Here is a 23,525-nt window from a genome sequence, read left to right as displayed (position 1 = left end):
TAAAATGCAATGTCAAGATCCAGCCTTCAGACTCACCAGCCCATGCCATGGACCTGGTTGTTGATTCTGCGTCCCCAGTGTCCATATTGCCCAGCACCGTGTTTGAAGAACATTTTGGTGAGTCACGCTTAACACCACCTGCTATTCGTTTAACTACATATACCAAGTCACCCATACCTGTGCTGGGATGCCTTTCAGCACTGGTGACTAAAGGTGATGTCACTGCTCCAGCAACCTTCTTCGTTGTGGAGAAGGGGACCCCATTGCTGGGCCTGGATTTAATGATTGCATTGAACATTCACATTGTAGGAGGTGCTGTAGTTCCTCCTCTTGCCCCTGCTCCGAATGCCCCTGTGATGCACCTATCTACCTCTCTCCCACTAATTGGCTGTGCTAACAAATTTGTGCACCGGGTCAAATTCTCTGCCTCTGTTCCCCCGGTGAGACAAAAATTGCGCCGTTTGCCCCTGTCTGTGAGAGATGCAGTCACAGAAGAGGTGAATAGGCTCCTGGCCGCTGGTGTGATAGAGAGAATTGATGCTTCCCCCTGGGTGTCTCCTATCGTTGTCACACGAAAGAAGAAAGGAGGCATTCGAATGTGTGTGGATCTCCGAGAGCCAAACAAGGCTGTCATTACAGACTGCTATCCAATCCCACACATAGATGAGCTGCTGTCCACTCTGCGTGGAGCCGCAGTGTTTTCGACCATTGATCTGGCAAGTGCCTACCACCAGGTGCCTCTACATGAGGAAAGTAGGGACCTGACTGCTTTCATTACCCATGAAGGACTCTTCCGCTACTGCCGTGTGCCCTATGGCCTCTCCTCTGCACCATCTGCATTCCAAAAGATGATGGCTACCATCCTCAAAGGCCTGCCAGGTGTGCAGAATTATCTGGATGATATAATTATCTATGGAGCCAACAGCACAGTACATGATGCTCGCCTGAAGCAAGTTCTTCACCGCCTGCAAGAAGCAGGTCTACTCCTGAATGAGGAAAAGTGCTGCTTTAATCAGTCAAGTCTACGCTTCCTGGGTCACGTGGTGTCAGCCGAAGGCATCGCGCCTGACAAAGAGCACATTGAAGCTGTTCTGAATGCCCCAGCTCCGACAGATCCTGCTGCCCTTCGCTCTTTTCTAGGCCTAGTGTCCTGGTATTCAAAGTTCATCCCTAACTATGCAACAGAATCTGAGCCTATGCGGGCATGCATTAGAAAAGACACTGACTTTCACTGGACGAGTGAGGCACAGAAATGTTTTCAGAAAATTAAACTGCTGCTGGTGAACAGTGCTGCCCTTACACTTTTCGATCCTTCCCTGCATACAGTGGTGTCTACTGACGCCTCAGATTACGGCTTGGGAGCTGTGTTCACCCAGTTTCATCCTGACGGCGTGGAACGTACAGTGGCTTTTGCCTCCCGGACTCTCAACACAGTGGAACGTAAATACTCCACTGTAGAAAAGGAAGCGCTGGGATGCGTTTGGGCAGTTGAAAAGTGGCGCACATACTTGTGGGGGCGAAAATTCACCCTACGTACTGACCATCAGGCCCTCACTACACTGCTTACCACTAAGGGCATAGGTCGTGCTGGAATGCGTATTGCACGCTGGTCTGCCAGGCTCTTGGCCTATGATTATGATGTGATCTACCGTCCAGGATCGGAAAATTACACTGCTGACTGCCTTTCCCGTCTTCCTATTCCTGGAGCTGCTGACCCTGCCCTGGATGCTGAGCCAGAAATGGTAGCATACATCACTGATGCTCTTTTTGCTTTGCCCATTACTGACTTTGAGGCTGCTGTTGCCCCTTGTCCGGAGGTTTCTGCACTCCGTGAACAGATTGCTCGTGGCTGGCCACAAAAGGTGAAACTGCTGAGTCCAGAAGTTGCCCCATACTTTCCCATACGTCATGAACTGTCAGTGGATAACTCCCTGGTGCTTCGGGGAACACGTCTGGTCGTGCCAATCGCACTGCGTGCTACTCTTGTGGCTCTTGCACATGAGACACATCAAGGAGTGGTGCGAACAAAGCAACGCCTGAGAGAGTACTACTGGTGGCCAAAAATGGATGACCTTGTCCACTCTACAATTCAGTCATGTCAGCCATGCCAGTCCAATGACAAGACTGCAATGCCACGTCCTGCCCCTCTACAACCAGTTACATTCCCAGACAGGCCCTGGCAAAAGCTTGCCATGGACATTGTCGGTCCTTTTGAAACAGCTACATGGGACTGTCGATATGCCATCACTCTGATCGACTATTACAGCAAGTGGCCAGAGGTCGCTTTCACTGCTAATATCACTACAAAGGATGTTACATCCTTCCTCTCCTCCGTCTTCAGCAGAAAAGGCAACGCTGAATCCATTGTGACAGATAATGGCAAACAGTTTACTTCAGCTGACTTTGCTACTTTCCTAGCTGAACGGGACATTGTACACCACAGAGTCTCCGTGTACTACCCTGCTGCAAATGGCGCCATAGAGCGTTTCAATCGTGTCCTGAAACAGAGTGTGCAGATGGCTATCACACAGTCTGTACCATGGAAACCTGCCATTACTGCTTTCCTGATGGCTTACCGTGCCACACCGCATGCAGCTACTGGTGTGTCTCCCTTTCAACTACTGCATGGCCGGAGGATGCGCACAAAGTTGACTGTCCTGCCGCCCTCTCATGCTGACCCTGTCTCAGATGGACAGGTACGAGAGAAAGTCACACGCCATCAACTCAAGATGAAGTCCTACACTGATGGAAAACGAGGCGCATGCACTCCGTCTTTTCAAAAAGGGGATAGTGTGCGAGTGAAAACACCTCTCCATGTGCCCAAAGGTCACCCAAAGTTTGGAGCTCCACTGAGAGTCACAAAGAAGGTAGCCCAAAGCACATACTTGCTGGAGGATGGGCGAAGATGGAACGCCTCTCACCTAGCTCCTGATCGCTGTGCAGCTGCAAAGCTACATAACATTCCTGCTTCACCTGCCTCTCCATCCTCTCCAAAGCAGTCACGAGTTAGAAAGAAGCCTAACTGGATGCAAGAATATGTGACTAGTGATTAGCTATTTGTCCTCCTATAGTAGCTTGTCAACAGTTCTTTTATTTTGTTATTTTGTGATGCAATATATCTAGAGTGTTTGAAAAAGAAAAATCCTACAGTTGTATCTATTCAGATCTGTGAAACACTTGAGTATTTTGCGTTCATGTCTCATGTTCACCATGTTTACATTTTGTGGTTTAATAACCTTATTTACAGTACTGAGTAGAGACAGAGAAAATGTTTATGTTTATGTCTGAGTGCAGGTTCTGATATTCTCTAATTTAGTCTCAGAGGAAATATTCTTTTACAAAGAAGGGAAATGTTGTGTCCTACTGTTATCCAGTATTTAATACATGTAGTTACTCCTTTACACCACTTGGTGTCACTGTAGGTAGCCTGGCTACAGAGGTCATATGAAGAAGTGTGGACAGGAAGTGAGATGTACATTGTATGCCATGTGGCTCCGTCTTATGAGCAAATTTAAGACTTCCGCTCTGAGAGCTAGCAGATTTAAGACATCCGGTTGCCTTCAGAATAAAATAATATTTTTAATTCGTTAATTAAATAACTATTACGTTACATTATTAGTGTAAAAGTGTGTTCTTTTCGTTAAGAATCACCCAAAAAGGACTGTAGTTTAGCCCAGCCGGGCAATAGTTTATTATAAAGTCCCGTGCTAAGAGTAGTAATAAACAACCTGTCAGCTCAGTCTAGTGCAACCAACAAGAGGTACCGTGCGTACCGTGCGTCACGCACCTGTATAAGCAAGGTTCCTAGGTTCCTATCTAAGCAATAAAGGTTCCTATTTCATCAAGCAATAATACACCTATTATAACAATTAGTATTATTATTACATTACAGTTATTGTAAAGACACACATTATGTTTCTGTGTAAAAATAAGTAATTAAATTACTAATAAGTAATTAAATAATAATAAAAGTTATCTAAATGGATAAATGCTATTCACTGGAGTGCATGGACTTTATAAAGTGGACACTGGACAAAAGAGGCCTCCGCGAGGCAACTATCTGGACATACCCACGCGTTCGGGGAGATGTCCTCTACCACACCCCACTCTCCGCTAAGCGGGAGAGGTGTAAAATTCACAGCAGCAGACCTTCTACTGTGGTCAATGCTGAAAAAAGTACCGTTTCCGGACCCAGAATGGACACTGGACAAAGAGGCCTCCGCGAGGCAACTATCTGGACATACCCACGCGTTCGGGGAGATGTCCTCTACCACACCCCACTCTCCGCTAAGCGGGAGAGGTGTAAAATTCACAGCAGCAGACCTTCTACTGGGGTCAATGCTGAAAAAAGTACCATTTCCGGACCCAGAATGGACACTGGACAAAGACGGCTCCGCGAGGCAACTATCTGGACATACCCACGCGTTCGGGGAGATGTCCTCTACCACACCCCACTCTCCGCTAAGCGGGAGAGGTGTAAAATTCACAGCAGCAGACCTTCTACTGTGGTCAATGCTGAAAAAAGTACCGTTTCCGGACCCAGAATGGACACTGGACAAAAGACGGCTCCGCGAGGCAACTATCTGGACATACCCACATGTTCGGGGAGATGTCCTCTACCACACCCCACTCTCCGCTAAGCGGGAGAGGTGTAAAATTCACAGCAGCAGACCTTCTACTGTGGTCAATGCTGAAAAAAGTACCGTTTCCGGACCCAGAATGGACACTGGACAAAGAGGCCTCCGCGAGGCAACTATCTGGACATACCCACGCGTTCGGGGAGATGTCCTCTACCACACCCCACTCTCCGCTAAGCGGGAGAGGTGTAAAATTCACAGCAGCAGACCTTCTACTGTGGTCAATGCTGAAAAAAGTACCGTTTCCGGACCCAGAATGGACACTGGACAAAGAGGCCTCCGCGAGGCAACTATCTGGACATACCCACGCGTTCGGGGAGATGTCCTCTACGACACCCCACTCTCCGCTAAGCGGGAGAGGTGTAAAATTCACAGCAGCAGACCTTCTACTGGGGTCAATGCTGAAAAAAGTACCATTTCCGGACCCAGAATGGACACTGGACAAAGACGGCTCCGCGAGGCAACTATCTGGACATACCCACGCGTTCGGGGAGATGTCCTCTACCACACCCCACTCTCCGCTAAGCGGGAGAGGTGTAAAATTCACAGCAGCAGACCTTCTACTGTGGTCAATGCTGAAAAAAGTACCGTTTCCGGACCCAGAATGGACACTGGACAAAAGACGGCTCCGCGAGGCAACTATCTGGACATACCCACATGTTCGGGGAGATGTCCTCTACCACACCCCACTCTCCGCTAAGCGGGAGAGGTGTAAAATTCACAGCAGCAGACCTTCTACTGTGGTCAATGCTGAAAAAAGTACCGTTTCCGGACCCAGAATGGACACTGGACAAAGAGGCCTCCGCGAGGCAACTATCTGGACATACCCACGCGTTCGGGGAGATGTCCTCTACCACACCCCACTCTCCGCTAAGCGGGAGAGGTGTAAAATTCACAGCAGCAGACCTTCTACTGTGGTCAATGCTGAAAAAAGTACCGTTTCCGGACCCAGAATGGACACTGGACAAAAGACGGCTCCGCGAGGCAACTATCTGGACATACCCACGCGTTCGGGGAGATGTCCTCTACCACACCCCACTCTCCGCTAAGCGGGAGAGGTGTAAAATTCACAGCAGCAGACCTTCTACTGAGGTCAATGCTCAAAAAAGTGCTGTGCCTTGGGGCATTGACATGAAATCACTGGCCTATAACATGCATTGCAAAGTAATACTAATTATTTTGGTAATTACTGGTGTTTGAACACTAATGTCTGCATCAATGACAATGGTAATGTCATTCACTATGTAGATGGGCCATTAACAGTAATAGTTTATTTTTACAGTGCTGTGTTTATACATTCCTCCAAACCCTCTTTCTGATAAAACAGAGCCTTTTAGTGCAGTGCAGTACTTAAACTATGTACTCAGAGCAATAAATTTTTTCCTGTCAGCTCATACAATACACAATCTCGCTTTTCAGTCTCTGTTTGGTAAGTGTTGAGACTCACGTCAAACAGAACAGCTTTGGAAAACAAACAAGTGTAGAGACCACAGCTACTGGTATCAGTTTGTGTTATGAAATGAGGGCAACTGTCATAACACTCATATCTAAATGTGATAGCCATACCTCTACCATGAATTGCAAAGTACTGTAAGGCTAAGTATTTTTGCAGTGGACCAAATACATTAACCAGGTCTTGTTCATAGCTATGGACTGAATCCATTAGAACAACATCTAAGATTATGCTATCACCCTCCACTGTCTTTTTAGAGAAATCTACGACAATTGCTCCCCAATGAGTCTTTTGGAGGTTGACTGGCAATATTACCAACTCATAGCTCCACCAATTCTGTGATGTTCTTGGTACATCTATATACTTGTGCAAGTGTGTCTAAGATGCCTTTTTGTGACACGTCCAGTGGCTGCACTATAAATTGTGACATGTTCTTTGTAGATGGTAAGGCCTTGTCACCACATTGAGTACAACTATACAGACTAAGACTTTTCAGGCAAAGCAGGTCATCTCCAAGGAAAGGAGACCGAAGTGTGTATTCTACAAAGCTGTTTAATATGGTGTATACGTCTGTCCTAGAAAATTTCTGAGACACTAATGACACTGATGTGTTGGCTAGATTGAATTTCTCAAGTTTCCGTCTAAATGTTGAGTCCTGCGCTGCTGCTTCTTCAAGCCGTGTGTGACATTTTTTGAAAGCAGATGTCTGTTGTAGAAATGTTAGAATTGGTAATGGTATGGCTTCACACATATTGTCATTTAGACTTTCATTGCATAAAACCACATCATCATCATCTTTTTCCAAATTGTCCTCCGTTATTGTTCTATTATTATCCTTGTCTATTGTGATGCCAGCATCACCACATTTCACATAGAAATATAAGCACCCATTTACTTTTGACTCTCGCACAGCATTTGCTGCTGGTAATATTTCTATCATTGTGTCATTTGCTTTAATTACAACATTGTCATAAAGCAAGTCTGCCCAAAAGTGTCCAGTTTTGGCCATAGCGCCTATATGACAAATGATTGAGGCCAACTTATACTTAATTTTACCGCCGTCACAAATAGGAATTTCGATTACACCAGATGGTTCTACATGCCTGCGGCTCACCGACCCACGATCAGTAACACGCGACAGAGAAAGAGTAATGAAATCAGGAGAGTCATTCCAACATATTTGTCGCTTCATATCACAACCACATGCTGTACACTTGTCTGGACTTACACCTTCCATGATTGAGTGTTCGAAAAGATAATTGAGGGACTCTCTTTTCTGTGGCAGCGGTAATGCAAAAATATTAGTAATAGAAGAATTGAACATCTTGAACAGCTTGTTTAAAATCAGTTCCCCATGGTAGGTATTTTCACCTGTGTCATTGGTGGTTTTCATTGCTTTATTGGCTTCAGTCCTTACTGTGTCAAAATGTTCTTTGAAAGGAGATGTACTTTCACTGACATCCTCAAAATCACCAAAGAAGTCATGATCAATCACAGTGTCTTGTTGATCATGCTTTTTATCAACATTTTCTTTCTGTGGCGCTAGATTCTGTGTCTCAGACATGATGGTGTCAAGACTGGCTTGCACCACGCTGGAGTTCCTTTTACTACCAAGTACAATACAAGCAGCTTGTACTATTGTACTTGTTTGTTGTAGTGTTTTGGCATTAACTAAAGTGCTGAAGATGTACATAGCCAAAGTATACCTCTTATCTCTGTGTATGTACTGTTGTTTGCAAATGTGACTTGCCTGTTTCATCAAATGACTCTTACATGCCCTTATGGTACAGAAATCTAAATCTTTGTTATCTGCCTTTCCTACCACTATTCTCCAGCAGCGTAACAAGTACATACTCATGCTATCTTGATTGAAGATATGCATACTGGCTTTTAAAAGCACTATGGACCTGTCACTATTAATCTGAATCGGTGTTGTGTTTGTACCAAATATCTCCTTCTCTTTGCATCTCAATTGTGTGAGTAGTTCCTCTATAGCTGATTGAGTATGTTCTTCAGAGATCATGAATGCAACAGGAGTTGATGAATTAAATGAACTTACTATAATTTCATAATACAAAATCCTTTTCTCTGTTAGTTTAGTCTTAATGATCCCCCCTGTGGCATCCCATGATGCCGCACATTGTGCTGTCGCATTGTGCCACAGTTTCACTCCTGCTTCACTAAAACATATAACCTTAAGGGGACTAACTTTAATAACTTGAATGAATCCTTTTACAACAACACTGTCTGTGTCTTTATCCTCCCATTCTTTTTTAAGGTCCATCAAAGCTTTGATCTCACTGTTATCCTTCCATCCTTGTTTCCGCTGTTCATATTTGACCTGCCTGTAGGGGAGACGGGGGTAATGTGAGACACTGGGTAATGTGAGACACCCCCTGTATCACATGACCACAAGACATTTGTGTCATGTGACCATTATATGTTGAAGCCCCTCCCATTTCCTACCTGCCATGGAGGAGAGGACCTTATTGTGCTGTGGTAAGCATGTTTTTTTCACAAAAATATGTTTTTTGCATGTAAAAGTTAATTTTCTTGTCGTCAACATAATCAGCTGTTGTGTCAAAGCAAATTAATTCAGGTAGAAAAACTTAAATCATACACGTTGATGAACTACCATCATATACATCCATGAGATTGCTGCTAGCTGAAGATTAGCCTGTATTGCTAAAAGAGGTCCTGTTTACCAAAATGTGGGTGTGGGGTAAAGTGAGACAAATGCTCTGGGGTAAAGCGAGACACTGTCTCACATTACCCCACCATGAGGCACAAGTTAAGTTCAGTTTTAAACATATTTTAATCTAATATTACATTGCATATGTTTTATTTTCTATGTCATAAACATTGTAGAAAATGCCAAGATACACCAGAAAGACAACCTGGGGTGGAACCGCCCTTGTAGAGATGGAGAAGGCAGCCGCTGAGAGCAAGGCAGAAAAGAAGATAATTCACCAGAAATATATGCACAATTGCACAAATTATCAGAAGAATCCTGGGAAACACGAAAGCATGGGAGAGACCCACATTTGCTATAAAGGAAAACGATGTGGCACATGTTCTGAAATGTGATGTGGCGAAGAAGCTGCCACAACCTAAACAGCGTGGAGGAACCACACAGAGAGAGCAAATCCTCACCTTTAGAAACCAGTGACTTCCAGGAAAGTCTGGATGGCAACCGAGGAAGGTCAGTGACGCTGGAGAGACAGCTGACCTCCAGGAAAGACTGGCGGGGTAACAGGGGCCAGCAACCCCTGTCGCAGCACTCGCAAGAGGGCACCAAGCAAGCTACAGAACGTACAAATAAGCAATACCCCCAGAGTCTCCCGAGAGGAGGGGAGGAAGGGAGACTCGATAGGACAGATTCAACGACAACAACAATGCCAGTGACACCGACTCAGAGAAGGCTTCTTTGACTCAAATACACCAGAGTAAGGCTAAGTGTGGACACTGGACAAGGATGGACACATGCACATTGCACAGACGAACAGTCTGGTGAGATGTAGGAGAACCCTAGGCATGAGGCAAACCATAGTCCTAGAGACCTCAGTGCCTGTAGTCCCCCAAGAACACACAAGGCCGAGGGAGCCTCCTGTTGGTTCAGGCATGACAGAAAGGACAGTGGGCGGATCTTCGGGGGGTTCCCTGGGCGAGCTGGTCGCTGGGGTGTGGTCAGCACTGGTTTGCTGCACCTGGCCAGCAGGTCACTCCGTGCCCTGTTGGCCGGGTGTGGCCAATGCTATAGCTGGTTTCACCTCGGTGATGGCTGTGCCCGGGGCGCCCCTCCACAGATTTGTCTATAGCTGGGTGCATGGAGGAGAGGGGCAGTGACTTGGCCAAATCACTGCTGACCCGCCAACTGGAGAGTGTAGTTGTTGAGGGTTGAAACACTCTAAGACGTTTGGAGACCACCTGATAACCTCTCTTCCAGGCCAAGGCTTCATCCATTAGAAATGGATTATAATCACATCGTTGATGTATTTACAAACTGTAACCTTGGCTGGAATGTAGAGTAGACCTAGTTGTAGCTGTAGATGTTCTAGCTGGTTCTGATGGTGCTGAGCCCCTACTAGCCTGCTCTAAGGGTCAAGTGTTCCGAACCCAATTGCTGTCTACTATGCTAAAGTGACACAGATACATTCCCGGTCTTAATGGGTTAAATGGGGGGAAACTTCGACCGAGAGAAACGTTTATCTCTTTTAGCAAGTGTTGCTTTTTGTAGAGATGTGAATTGTGTGTGTGCGTGTGTGTTGTGTTCTAATCATTTTAATGTTAATTAAAACATTTTGAATTACAGAATGTTGTCTTTGATTCTGTTCAGACTTACTTTCAAGTGTTTAGAAAGAAAATGTGGTTAATGACCAATTCCCATGATTCTGTTACTAGTCTGACATTAGTTTTGGAATGTGTGGTTGTCAAGCTAGCTGTCAGTGTTCTAACTGTTAAAACAAGTGTTTTTATGGTAGTTTTAAAGTGAAAAGAATAAGTGGTTCACTTTACCCCATTGATTTTCATGGTCTGTCTCACTTTACCCCAGCCCTGGGGTAAAGTGAGACACCTGACCACTTTTTTTAAAACAATCATATGTTCACTGCCCTTTGTCTTGGATTCATTCTAATCATTTCCATTTTTAGGAAACATCCCAAATGAATGGGAAATATGTAAATGTGACTGATATATCATTTTAGCTCGCCTACAGGGGAGCAAATGTAAAAAGTGTCTCACATTACCCCCGTCTCCCCTACAAAGAAGTGTCTTTGCCAACTCCGCTACGATTTCCAGCTATTAAAGACCTTGGGTCTGCAATGTTCACTGCCTCAATGTAGGCATTATGTGCAAATCGGTTCATCATTGATCTACCCAAGTTTGCACGCTCTGTGCTTCTAATGTATCTACCTCTCAATTTGTCCTTTGTGTGATATATGTTGCCAGTGTAAGCTATATGAAATATGCCGTCTTCGAATGAATGGAGATGAATTTTAAAGGTCATCTCACATGAAGTATGCCGGCAGGCGCCATTGATTTTCTAACGACAGCGGTAGAAAAGTGGTGATTAACAAAACTGATTATACAGTATGGATTACTCTAGTCAATTTGATACCGGATATGATTTAATACCGGACTTTTACTTGTATTAAACAAAATATTTCCAAATGTTTTGATTGATTTGATTGAAATATGTATTAACAGTTTGCATAATTACAGTACATTTCAAGCACAACTCAATACAAAGACTGTTTACTGTGAGTGGACGACTCAATAAAGCATTACACTTGTTTACAAGAGGGTCCACCTTGTTCAGTTCATCAAAACATTTAGAGACACTTCTATATAGCCAAAGAACAGAACAGGAATTCACCATAAAATTGACATTGCACTGCAGTATTCATACTTGTACTTACATTTGAGTAATTATTCCACCACTGACAACCAGAGACATACAGTAGCTTCTACAGCAGGTGTGTCCAACTATCTGTTGTTGTTGACAAAAGGGCATATATTTGTCCCAGCATTTTTGTAAGCCAACAGTTAATGAGTCTTTATTGTGGTGACATCAGCATACTACCAGATGTACAAATATTGTAGGGATTTGGAAACTTTTAAATGAGCGTTTTATTTCTGATTGTGATGATCATTATTGATATGATTTCTTCTTCTTCTGTGTAACAGTGAATGAGAAATGATTCATGATTAATTAAAAGGTATTTTCTTTCTAACTTTCAAAGCCTTGTCTGTATTCTTTTATTCTTTTATAAATGTAATGCTATGGAGAGGGCCACTATATATATAACGATCGTTGTCACCTCATCTATACCTGGGCACCGCCCAGCCAGAAAGAGGGTTTGGAGGAATGTATAAACACAGCACTGTAAAAATAAACTATTACTGTTAATGGACCATCTACATAGTGAATGACATTACCATTGTCATTGATGCAGACATTAGTGTTCAAACACCAGTAATTACCAAAATAATTAGTATTACTTTGCAATGCATGTTATAGGCCAGTGATTTCATGTCAATGCCCCAAGGCACAGCACTTTTTTGAGCATTGACCTCAGTAGAAGGTCTGCTGCTGTGAATTTTACACCTCTCCCGCTTAGCGGAGAGTGGGGTGTGGTAGAGGACATCTCCCCGAACGTGTGGGTATGTCCAGATAGTTGCCTCGCGGAGCCGTCTTTTGTCCAGTGTCCATTCTGGGTCCGGAAACTGTACTTTTTTCAGCATTGACCACAGTAGAAGGTCTGCTACTGTGAATTTTACACCTCTCCCGCTTAGCGGAGAGTGGGGTGTGGTAGAGGACATCTCCCCGAACATGTGGGTATGTCCAGATAGTTGCCTCGCGGAGCCGTCTTTTGTCCAGTGTCCATTCTGGGTCCGGAAACGGTACTTTTTTCAGCATTGACCACAGTAGAAGGTCTGCTGCTGTGAATTTTACACCTCTCCCGCTTAGCGGAGAGTGGGGTGTGGTAGAGGACATCTCCCCGAACGCGTGGGTATGTCCAGATAGTTGCCTCGCGGAGGCCTCTTTGTCCAGTGTCCATTCTGGGTCCGGAAACGGTACTTTTTTCAGCATTGACCACAGTAGAAGGTCTGCTGCTGTGACTTTTACACCTCTCCCGCTTAGCGGAGAGTGGAGTGTGGTAGAGGACATCTCCCCGAACGTGTGGGTATGTCCAGATAGTTGCCTCGCGGAGCCGTCTTTTGTCCAGTGTCCATTCTGGGTCCGGAAACGGTACTTTTTTCAGCATTGACCACAGTAGAAGGTCTGCTGCTGTGAATTTTACACCTCTCCCGCTTAGCGGAGAGTGGGGTGTGGTAGAGGACATCTCCCCGAACGTGTGGGTATGTCCAGATAGTTGCCTCGCGGAGCCGTCTTTTGTCCAGTGTCCATTCTGGGTCCGGAAACGGTACTTTTTTCAGCATTGACCACAGTAGAAGGTCTGCTGCTGTGAATTTTACACCTCTCCCGCTTAGCGGAGAGTGGGGTGTGGTAGAGGACATCTCCCCGAACGTGTGGGTATGTCCAGATAGTTGCCTCGCGGAGCCGTCTTTTGTCCAGTGTCCATTCTGGGTCCGGAAACGGTACTTTTTTCAGCATTGACCACAGTAGAAGGTCTGCTGCTGTGAATTTTACACCTCTCCCGCTTAGCGGAGAGTGGGGTGTGGTAGAGGACATCTCCCCGAACGTGTGGGTATGTCCAGATAGTTGCCTCGCGGAGCCGTCTTTTGTCCAGTGTCCATTCTGGGTCCGGAAACGGTACTTTTTTCAGCATTGACCACAGTAGAAGGTCTGCTGCTGTGAATTTTACACCTCTCCCGCTTAGCGGAGAGTGGGGTGTGGTAGAGGACATCTCCCCGAACGCGTGGGTATGTCCAGATAGTTGCCTCGCGGAGGCCTCTTTGTCCAGTGTCCATTCTGGGTCCGGAAACGGTACTTTTTTCAGCATTGACCACAGTAGAAGGTCTGCTGCTGTGAATTTTACACCTCTCCCGCTTAGCGGAGAGTGGGGTGTGGTAGAGGACATCTCCCCGAACGTGTGGGTATGTCCAGATAGTTGCCTCGCGGAGCCGTCTTTTGTCCAGTGTCCATTCTGGGTCCGGAAACGGTACTTTTTTCAGCATTGACCACAGTAGAAGGTCTGCTGCTGTGAATTTTACACCTCTCCCGCTTAGCGGAGAGTGGGGTGTGGTAGAGGACATCTCCCCGAACGCGTGGGTATGTCCAGATAGTTGCCTCGCGGAGCCGTCTTTTGTCCAGTGTCCACTTTATAAAGTCCATGCACTCCAGTGAATAGCATTTATCCATTTAGATAACTTTATTATTATTATTAAAATGATTTAATTACTTATTTTTACACAGAAACATAATGTGTGTCTTATAGCATCATATAGCATCATTTAAATGCTTAATTTGTAGTTTTAATGTGCAAATTAAACTTTTTTTCAATACTCTAGAGGGTACTCTTATTTTGAAGAGATCGTCCACCGGAAGCCTTAAATCTGTTCATTAGATCTGTTCACTAGACGCTGCCATGCCAGGCTGTGAAGCTATGCTGAGCACTAACAAAGAATAGTCAATGTGAAATGAATCCAAGCTCTCCAGTGTCTTATTACTTGCCATCCACCTCTACAACTTGGAAGTACAGTACACAATATAATACACACTACTAGGCCTATCACTAAAAAATAAGGACAGACACAGACAGACAGTTTTTTTTTTCATTCAATGACTTCACTTGACATTCAAATTAACAAAGTAAAAGTAAAAATGCAAAGTAAAAATATCATTTACAAGTTAATTAAGTGAAATATAGGCTAATAAATTTGCACCATCAGTGATTAATGGAGATGTAATGCTATAGTATTAGTAACTAGTAAAACAAAACAATACAGTGGCATAATCAACAAATGTGTAGGCAAAGGCAACTGCTGCTGCAGTTGTAATGTGTTATGATCACATTGAATTACAATCTAACGAGTATAAGTAGGCTATTAAACTGTCTCAAATTATGATTCATGAAGACTAATGGATATGAAACACAACATGAATTTGTTCATCTTTACCTGTAGGCTACCTCACCGCGGTTTGTGTTTCAGCTCCTCCTGCTGATTAACGACAATACACTTTTTAAACGACACGTTCTGTAGTTGCTAAGCAGTCAGTCAACATCAACAACCACGTTGTTTTCACACATATCACCACCTCTGCTAAAGCGACACGTCCAGAAGACGTTTCGAGGAGCTGAAGTGTCACTCACTGACACTTCTACACTGTAGAATTATAAACTACACTGTTTCTCTCGTACAGAAGTTTATTTAAGAATAAAAATCTACCATCTTTGGTTCAGAACACAAACAAAACACTGCATTGCGGGTATGATCCTCTTCTTCTGAGTTTCTTTCTGTCAGACTAGACGCCAGGTTGACGTATTGTTGCTGCCCCCCACTGTTGATCTTGGGTAGTGCCCATTGTGGGAAAAGTGGGCACAGTCTGCGATGTCTGGCATTCACTCACTCACTCATGCACTCACTCACTCACTCACTCACTCACTCACTCACTCACTCACACTCACTCACTCACACTCACTCACTCACTCACACTCACTCACTCACTCACTCACTCACTCGAGTCACTCACTCACTCACTCATGCACTCACTCACTCACTCACTCACTCACTCACTCACTCACTCACACTCACACTCACTCACTCACACTCACCCACTCACTCACTCACTCACTCACTCACTCACTCACTCACAGACTCACTCATTCTGGGTGCCTGCCATTTATTAATTTGTTTTCCAGCCTCAGCTATAGTGCTTGATATTCTGTAGCCTGGCTTTGCCAGACTGATCACATGGGATTCATTTGAAGTGGGTTATTTTGGGGGGAGATTGAACACTTCTCTGAATATATGACTGACCAAGCCAAGTGTAGTTGGACTTGATCAGACCAAAGTCAACCTACTAACTATACTATCAACATAAGAATATATTATGTCTCAGCAGGATTATAGGTGTCCCTACACCCGTCACTTTACTTAAACCATACAAGTTGCCTGCGTGCTTAGGCCTATAGCCTATAGCATCCTTAACAAATAGGAAATGCAATATTTTGATAATTGTTACTGCATTAACCACTTAATACCTATAGCATCCATATCCCGGGGAAACTTCCACAGAAATTAGCAGATCTAAAAGCTCATGTTGTGTTTTATTGTAACACATTGTGTGGAAAGTATCTAAGTATACATTTGCTTAGTTATGAGTACTAAGTAGGCCTACTGTAGCCTACTTAAGTACACTAGTACAGTTCTGAGGTATTTGTACTTTACTTGTGTATATCACATTTTCAATACTTTTACTCATGTACTCCACTACATTTCAAAAGCAAATATTGATTGATGACAATGATGATTCATCGACCACATATAGATATTTGATTTGAATAATAGATTCCTGTTTCTTATCATCACCCCCACATAACAGTATAGGCCTACAGTCCTACACAAAAACCATGTTGAAACAATAAATGACTCAAGTCATTATATATTAGCTTGCATTATATTGTACCTTAATGGACCCATTACTGTAATATTCTAGGCTACTGTTTGTTTAGCACTACTGTGCATGCAGGCTATAGTATAAAGATACTGCAGCGCAGGCCCAGGATAGTAATCTGCTTCCTTTAATGCCCATGTTATCAAAGTGCATGATCAGTCCAAAAATCTAAATTTAGATGGTCATTCTGTTACATTAATGGCCCACATTCTGACTATATTATTATTTAACCTATTGCAAGAACATTGTAGGTATAGGTATAAGTTATTGGCCCATACAAATAAATCAACAACGTAAAGGTCGACTTCACCCAATTAATGTATCTTCATATTATTTCTTTCTACTCTTTCTGCGTTTCAGAGGAGGGCTGTGGACATGTCAGAAACCCGTCTACCAGTTACATTATCGATGGGGAATCCAAGCTAATAGAGTAAAAGCACAAAGGTATTGGCATCGAAATGTACTTAAAGTAAGTAAAAGTACTCTCAGAATGTCTCATTTCAAGTTTTCAAATGTTTAATAATCTTTTGAAAATAACAGAACACATTGTGAGCTTGTAGATCGCCTATTTTCAAATGGCCAAAATGTGGTTAACCCATTTTGGGCGGGAACCCACTTTGGTGTTAGCATCATGTCGTGCTTTAGCTATTTAAAAATAGCAGATCTACAAGCTCATAGCGCGCCACCGAGTAGCGCGCTACGAGCTTGTAGGTCTGCTATTTTGGAAAAATCGAAGAGCGACTGACATAGAAGACATTTTTAGAATCTGATCTCAGGTCAGAATGAAAACTTTCAGGATGTAGAAGACATTGTTTTAATCTGATCTCAGGTCAGAATGGGTGGAGTGCCGTGATTTATTTTCACAAAACACGCCCAACAGTTCATTAAGTATGCCTGGTTTGCCTGGTGGGTGGTGATCCACCTGAACTGAAGCCGCACCCACAGCTGTAGTTGTATGATAAAGGGTTGATAGGGAGGGGCTGAAACCAGTTTGTTTCTTTTTTGTTCCTGTCTTTGCTCATTCCTTCACAGATAGCTGCAGTTAAACTGAAGGCAGTCTGTTTCTTCAGAGCACTGATCGGAGTTAGAGCAGACATGACCATCAATAAATTCACCATCGAATATGATGCTCTCAATGATCGAAACATCTTCACCAACGGAGATTCAATAACAGGCAAGATTGTTGTAGTTTTGCATTTGTTTTTATTGTAATTGGGGTCTGCTATAATGTATTTTATTTGTATTGGTCAGGGGTGAAAAAAAGGTCAGGGGAAGCAAAAAGAAAAGCTGATCTAAAAGCTCACAACGCATCACATTGTGAGCTTGTAGATCGCCTATTTTTGCTATTCTATTTCTAAATCTATTTTAAGATTCAGAAGATAAAATTGCATATCCACCCAAAACTATATGTACATTTTGTAAACACACTACAATTTCAGTTAGTTTCCTTAAGCTATGTTTTATTTCAGTTAAGAAATGTTGTTTTGTTCCTCAAAGTTATATTTAACTATAAAACTGTGGTGATGACAGGCAGAATCATCGTGCTGACGTCGGGTCAAACCAAGGTCCAGTCGCTGACCTTCACCGCCAAGGGCAAAGCATCAGTGTATTGGTCTGAGTCTCACATTTGGGAAAACACCATCATCAACACCTGGCATTATCACGATAAAGAGAAGTATTACAAGGTGGAACACTCCATTCTGGCAGGTAATAAGAAGAAAAACATGTTTTACGTGTGTGTGTGTGTGTGTGTGTGTGTGTGTGTGTGTGTGTGTGTGGGTGAAAACCTTTTGTTTCATTTCAAGCTTAGGACCCCCATTTTGGAATGCGTGGGACCACTGACCCATAACTTTCCACAAACTGACCCATAACTTTCCACAAACTGACCCATAACTTTCCACAAACTGAACCAAATTAATGGACAATTTGTGTACACTCAGAGTTACAGGGGTCTGTTGCCAAATGCATACCAAACTTGTGCACCGTATGTATCTGTCACAGTGGCGATCGAGATACCTGGTGCAAATGTGCATGCATGCATGCATGCATGCAAAAAAATTATAACAATGCAAAGACAAAAATTGAATCGAGAAATACATTCACAATAACAATGACTTTGTTTACAGATCCCCAGGAGATTGGACCAGGCCGCCATGTGTTTCCTTTCACCTTCCAGATCCCTGACAGGTATATATAGTTTTCTTAAGGACCTCCAGACATATGCATTTGGCTGCCGAGACCCCCATCTGAAAACAGTTTGTGCCAAGAGACAATTTGTTTTCCAAATTGACCAAATGGATTCAAAAATAGTAATGTATACAATAATGGTAAAGTTGTGACATTTTTTTTGTTAGGAACCCCCTCAATGACCAACTTCGACCACATTGTCAGTACCACTGACATAGATCATAGAAGACATTTGGATGTATTTTGCGTGTCTTAAGTACCAGGTCTTATTCCCTAACTTGAGTAAACTAAAGACCTGGAGGCGTGATCAATGCCATTTGGCTATTCTGAGTGGCCAAAGAGCATTGATCACGCCTCCAGGTCTTTAGTTTACTCAAGTTAGGGAATAAGACCTGGTACTTAAGACACGCAAAATACAGCCCATGGTTACTTTATGCATTTTGCTCTGCTGTGTGACGTTTGTGTGCAGGAGTTTGCCGTCCACCTTCAAGACACACACAGGCAAGGTGGTCCATTCCCTGCAGGCCAAGCTGAGCAGATCCATGAAGATACCAAGCAAGGACAAAACCAAGTTCACCTTTGTCTCCAAAGCAGACATGGCCCTGCCTGGACTCATGGTCAGTGGTGGAAGCTGTATACTTTCAAATACATAGTGCATTGTCGGAAGACATTTTTAGAATCTGATCTCAGGTCAGAATGAAAACTGTCAGGATGTAGAAGACATTTTTAGAATCTGATCTCAGGTCAGAATGGGATAATATAATCATACTGAGTGTGGCGTGTCATTTCAGGAGCAGCAGTACGGCAGTAAGGACAAAGACGTTGTTTTCTTTGCATCTGGAAACGTATCTATGAACGTATTCACTGAGAAGATGGGATACCTGCAAGGTAAGGTTTGCAAAAGGTGCACAATTTGATCTGGGTTATACTTTTAGCATTCATTTGTATAAATCTGTAGGCCTACCACCGTGCCTTTTAAATATTATCAATATAATTATGTTTGCAAACTGTTAAAGTATTCAATCAATCAATCAATCAATCAATCAAAACGTCCTAGCCGTTTTACTCTTATCACCACTAGGTGACAGCAAATAGTCTAGTAGCCAGCCCATAGAGCCCCATTGTGAATGGGGTTTTATGTTAGAAATGTTTAGTATGGGTCTCCAGCAACTTGCAAATTTCATAATTGGCATAATATGTGACCAATTACAACCTATAGAAGGCAAAATATTTAAAATGTAATCATGATTTATCTAGCATGTGATGTGTCAAACTAGGGGGTTTTCATTATGCTGAATCCATTCCAGGCATTAGTTTTGCAAAAAAACACTCATTGGGCTAAAAACGGTGGGCATGGCCGTTTTAAGCCCAATGTTTTTACAAAACTAATGCTTGGAATGGATTCAGCATCATGACCTTAGTGACCTAGTTTGACACATCGCATGCTAGATAAAGCATGATGAAATTTTGAATATTTTGCCTTCTATAGGTAATGGTATGGTAACATATTATGCCAATTATGAAAATTGCCCAACATAATGCAAGTTAGCATACGGCAGTTTCTACATGCTGGGGACCCATACTAAACATTTTTAACAAAAAACGTTGGTGTACTCAACATTTTGGTTATATTACAAATTGGAGGTGAAAGGGCCTTGCAAACGGGGAGTGATAAAACGCGCCTATAGTTGGATTCTGTTTAGCTTTTTTTTTTACGCTTGCGTTGTTGCGCCCCTCTTCAACAGACCTGGAGGAGACCTGTGTTGATCCAGGCAGCAACGCCTGCGTTCCCCGCTTGACGTTTGCAAGGCCCTTTAGAGTCATTTCAGATGGGCAGCAAGTTGAGGGGCGACAATGCAAACGTATTTACGCAGGCATGGTCCCGCTAAATTGTCGCATGCTTGTTTCGTGCACACACCTGCGACTTTTTTTTTACGCTTGCGTTTTTTGCGCCCATGTTGCGTCCATCTAAAAGGACCTTTAGAATGAAATACCGTCTAGTTTGTTACAATGTAGGCCTCTGCAGTAATAGCAGATAATATTGAAATGCTGCTATTATTATAAATGTCACGTGCGTGTGTTTGAGAAACACTGACGTGTTGCCATTCTCTCTCCCCCGCTCCGACAGGAGAGTCCCTGAGCGTGACGGTGGAGGTGGTGAACAGCTGCACGCGCAGCGTCAAGCCGAAGTTCGAGCTGTACGAGAAGAAGAGCTACTTCGGCAAAGGTATTTACGGCCAGAAGAGGAAGTGCCGAACGTCGACCATCCTGAAGGACAAGGACGAGCCCATTGAGAAGTCGAGCAGGAGGACCGTGTGCAAGACCCTCTGTCTCCCGACAGAGCTGCCTCCCTCCATCTTGAACTGCAAGATTATCAAGCTGGAGTACAGACTGAAGGTACGTCTGTCTGTCTGTCTGTCTGTCTGTCTGTCTGGAACTTGAGTTGGCGCTCCAATGCAGTTTAAAAATGGCTAAACAATTAACATTTTACATCGATTACAAGTCACCAATAGAAGTACTTTGTTTACATATTGATAGGCCTACCGGTTGGATCGTGACACATGCAACCCTGATTTATGAATGAAAATTAATCGTTAATCGTAATTATAATTCCCTTCAGGTTATCCTGGACGTGGCGCTCGCCAAGGACCCAGAGATTAAACTACCCATCGTGGTCCTCCCAAATATGAACGACTGGTCTTCTTCAAAGGCCCTGGAAGCATACAAGTACTGAGGGGAATGTAAAGTCAGTGGAAAAATCGTACTCAGACAAATGTGTCCATAACAAGATTTGACTACTTGGCTATTCAAAGCGCGTTACAATGGTCCATTCATTCATACATTGGGAGTATAGAGAGTAGAGACAGTGTAGTGCCTCAGTAATCTAGGGCCATAGGTAGAATCAGTCTACTCTAAACAGTATATACAAAATGTGTATAGCCTATGTGCATTGTAACTATACTGTACAAAGTAAAAATGATATGCTAGGTCAACAAATGTAGGCTACTATTTCCAGGCCTCACATTGTGAACTTGTGGATCTGCTATTATTTTTATAAATAAAGATTATTGTTGTTGTTGTTGTTGTTTGGTTAGTTTTTTCATTACCTGAAGTCACAGTTTTGGACATACTGTAAAATGAGCAGTGGTGGAAAGTAACTAAGTACATTTACTTAAGTAGGCCTACTGTACTATAAGTACAAGTTTGAGGTATTTGTACTCCACTGCAATGACTGCATCTTGGTTATTTAAATGATGCATAGCTTGCGGAGTTAGTTCAGTCAGATATACTCGAGGGGTTTCATGTGCTCAAGGGCGCATACATACATACTCAAGGGGTTAATGTTGTAGTATAAAACATGATATGATCTGAGTGCCTATGCTGTGTTCTTGTACAATGTACTTGTACGTGAATATACAAATGTACTAGATATGTATTGTGTACTGCCTGAACTGTAACAGACTTTCTAGTCTGTTACAGTCACTGGAGACACTGGAGACATCTCAGAGAGCAAGGTCAACTTGCTGCTAGCCGATTGTTATTGTTATGTCTCAGTGCCACGTCATGAGGACATGAGGATCCAAAGCTATATATGATTCTGTATGTGTATAATAAATTGTGAACCCTTGGCGAGATACTGTCTGAGTGTCCCGTCATTATTGTTCTCCCGGGCCCGTCGATCGCCGCCGTACCACAGGAATAATTCAGCTGGATTATCACACACCACCCAGTTTACACACACACTGCCAGAACCGGACGAGGGTCCGGTACCTAGAGATTACAACAGTTAATATGCTGCATTACTATGTGGGTGTATTCTGTGTGTGCAAGACCCACTCGCTGATGTGGCAGTCAGCTGACCAATTGGGCGGGCTACTTAAGCTCACTAGATTGCATGCTCTTCCCGCCTTCCTTCTGCACCACCACCCCAGCACCACCGGTGGGCTATTATTTATGTTCCCCATGTTTTTTTTTAATCTATCTCCCTGCTCTTAACAGGACTACTGCGTAACCCGCATTCCCCGTGATGTATATTGAAATCACAAATTCACATTAAATATAGCCTATATTAGTAATGTTAAACTGGACAGACTAAATTGTTTCACCTTTAAACTAAAAATGTACCCTGGTCTCTCTCTCTCTCTTGCTGCATGCAGGGGGGGGAAAGACAACAGGGCAGACGCATATAGTCACCAGTTCACAGCTTGCATTCTATGGTAAATAGCCTACAGGCCTACTTTGAGCTTGCTCAGACCTACTACCTTATTTAGACATGCATGGACCATTTGGGACAGTGGGGGTTAGGGAACCACCTTTTGGTCATGTTCATTTGATCTCTTTGTTCTAACCTGTATTTAAAGCCTACCAAAATGTAACTGTGTGTGTTAGTCCCAGGAGCCGTCAGGCTGCCTGGGTGCATGGGGCATGGGGCTCCATGCCCCTGCATAGCTGTGATCTGCTGTCTTTGTCTGTACTCTGAACTCTGACAATAAAATGGACTTCTGGAAACTCTCATCTGCCTTCACCGTCGTCCGTCCTATTCTCCGTATCTTTGCCTGAGTATTTAGTCACGTTTACGTATGTTTATGGGCTATATAGTAGAATACTTTTAGCTCATTTACTTCACAAGCTCATAACGTGTCAAATGTACAAGATGTAAGACAAGATAAGATCATTATTGATCCCACAAAGGGAATTCAAGTGCTAAAAACCTGGACAGTGGATAAACGTAGCTTATAAGAATGTCACAAGCTCAAAGCTAAAACTTTGACTGCTTCAGACCTTTAACATAGAAATGACATAATCCCTATTAATTTACATTAATTTACAATATAACAGAAAAGTCTCAATGAACAGTGCTTTCCAGGATGAAGGAATTGTAATATTGAATCCTACAGTACCTTACCTGAACTGAACTCAGTGACATCCATCCTTCCAGTGTTTTACTCAGAGACAGAAATTAAGTCCATTTGACCACACCCTGACTAAGAATCAACCTGAGAACTTATAATGCACTTCCCATAGCAATCAGAACCGCAGACTCACTCTCCATCTTCCGCCGTAGTCTGAAAGCCCACCTCGTCAGACTCCATAGCCCATAGCACTTGCCCTAGCCTCGACGACCTTACAGGCATAGGCTTAACTTATGTAACTTAGATATCATTTT

The 23,525-nt window shown here is 43.4% G+C and overlaps 1 protein-coding gene across 1 annotated transcript; it reads left to right on the top strand.

Annotated features, from left to right (window-relative positions):
• Positions 1–17,266: 17,266 nt before the first annotated feature.
• LOC310872664 (arrestin domain-containing protein 3-like) lies at positions 17,267–21,810 on the top strand (the record flags this gene model as incomplete). Its single annotated transcript, XM_083784709.1, has 7 exons — positions 17,267–17,345; positions 17,669–17,878; positions 18,298–18,358; positions 18,828–18,975; positions 19,150–19,246; positions 20,487–20,755; positions 20,979–21,810. 7 exons carry the CDS (start codon positions 17,267–17,269, stop codon positions 21,090–21,092), a joined length of 978 nt encoding a protein of 325 aa, XP_083640835.1. The 3' UTR covers positions 21,093–21,810.
• Between the last annotated feature and the right edge of the window lie 1,715 nt (positions 21,811–23,525).

Source organism: Protomyctophum parallelum, assembly GCF_964188405.1.
Source record: "Protomyctophum parallelum genome assembly, chromosome: 15".
NCBI classification, from domain to species: Eukaryota; Metazoa; Chordata; class Actinopteri; order Myctophiformes; family Myctophidae; genus Protomyctophum; species Protomyctophum parallelum.
This window is presented reverse-complemented; position numbering and strand designations above follow the sequence as displayed.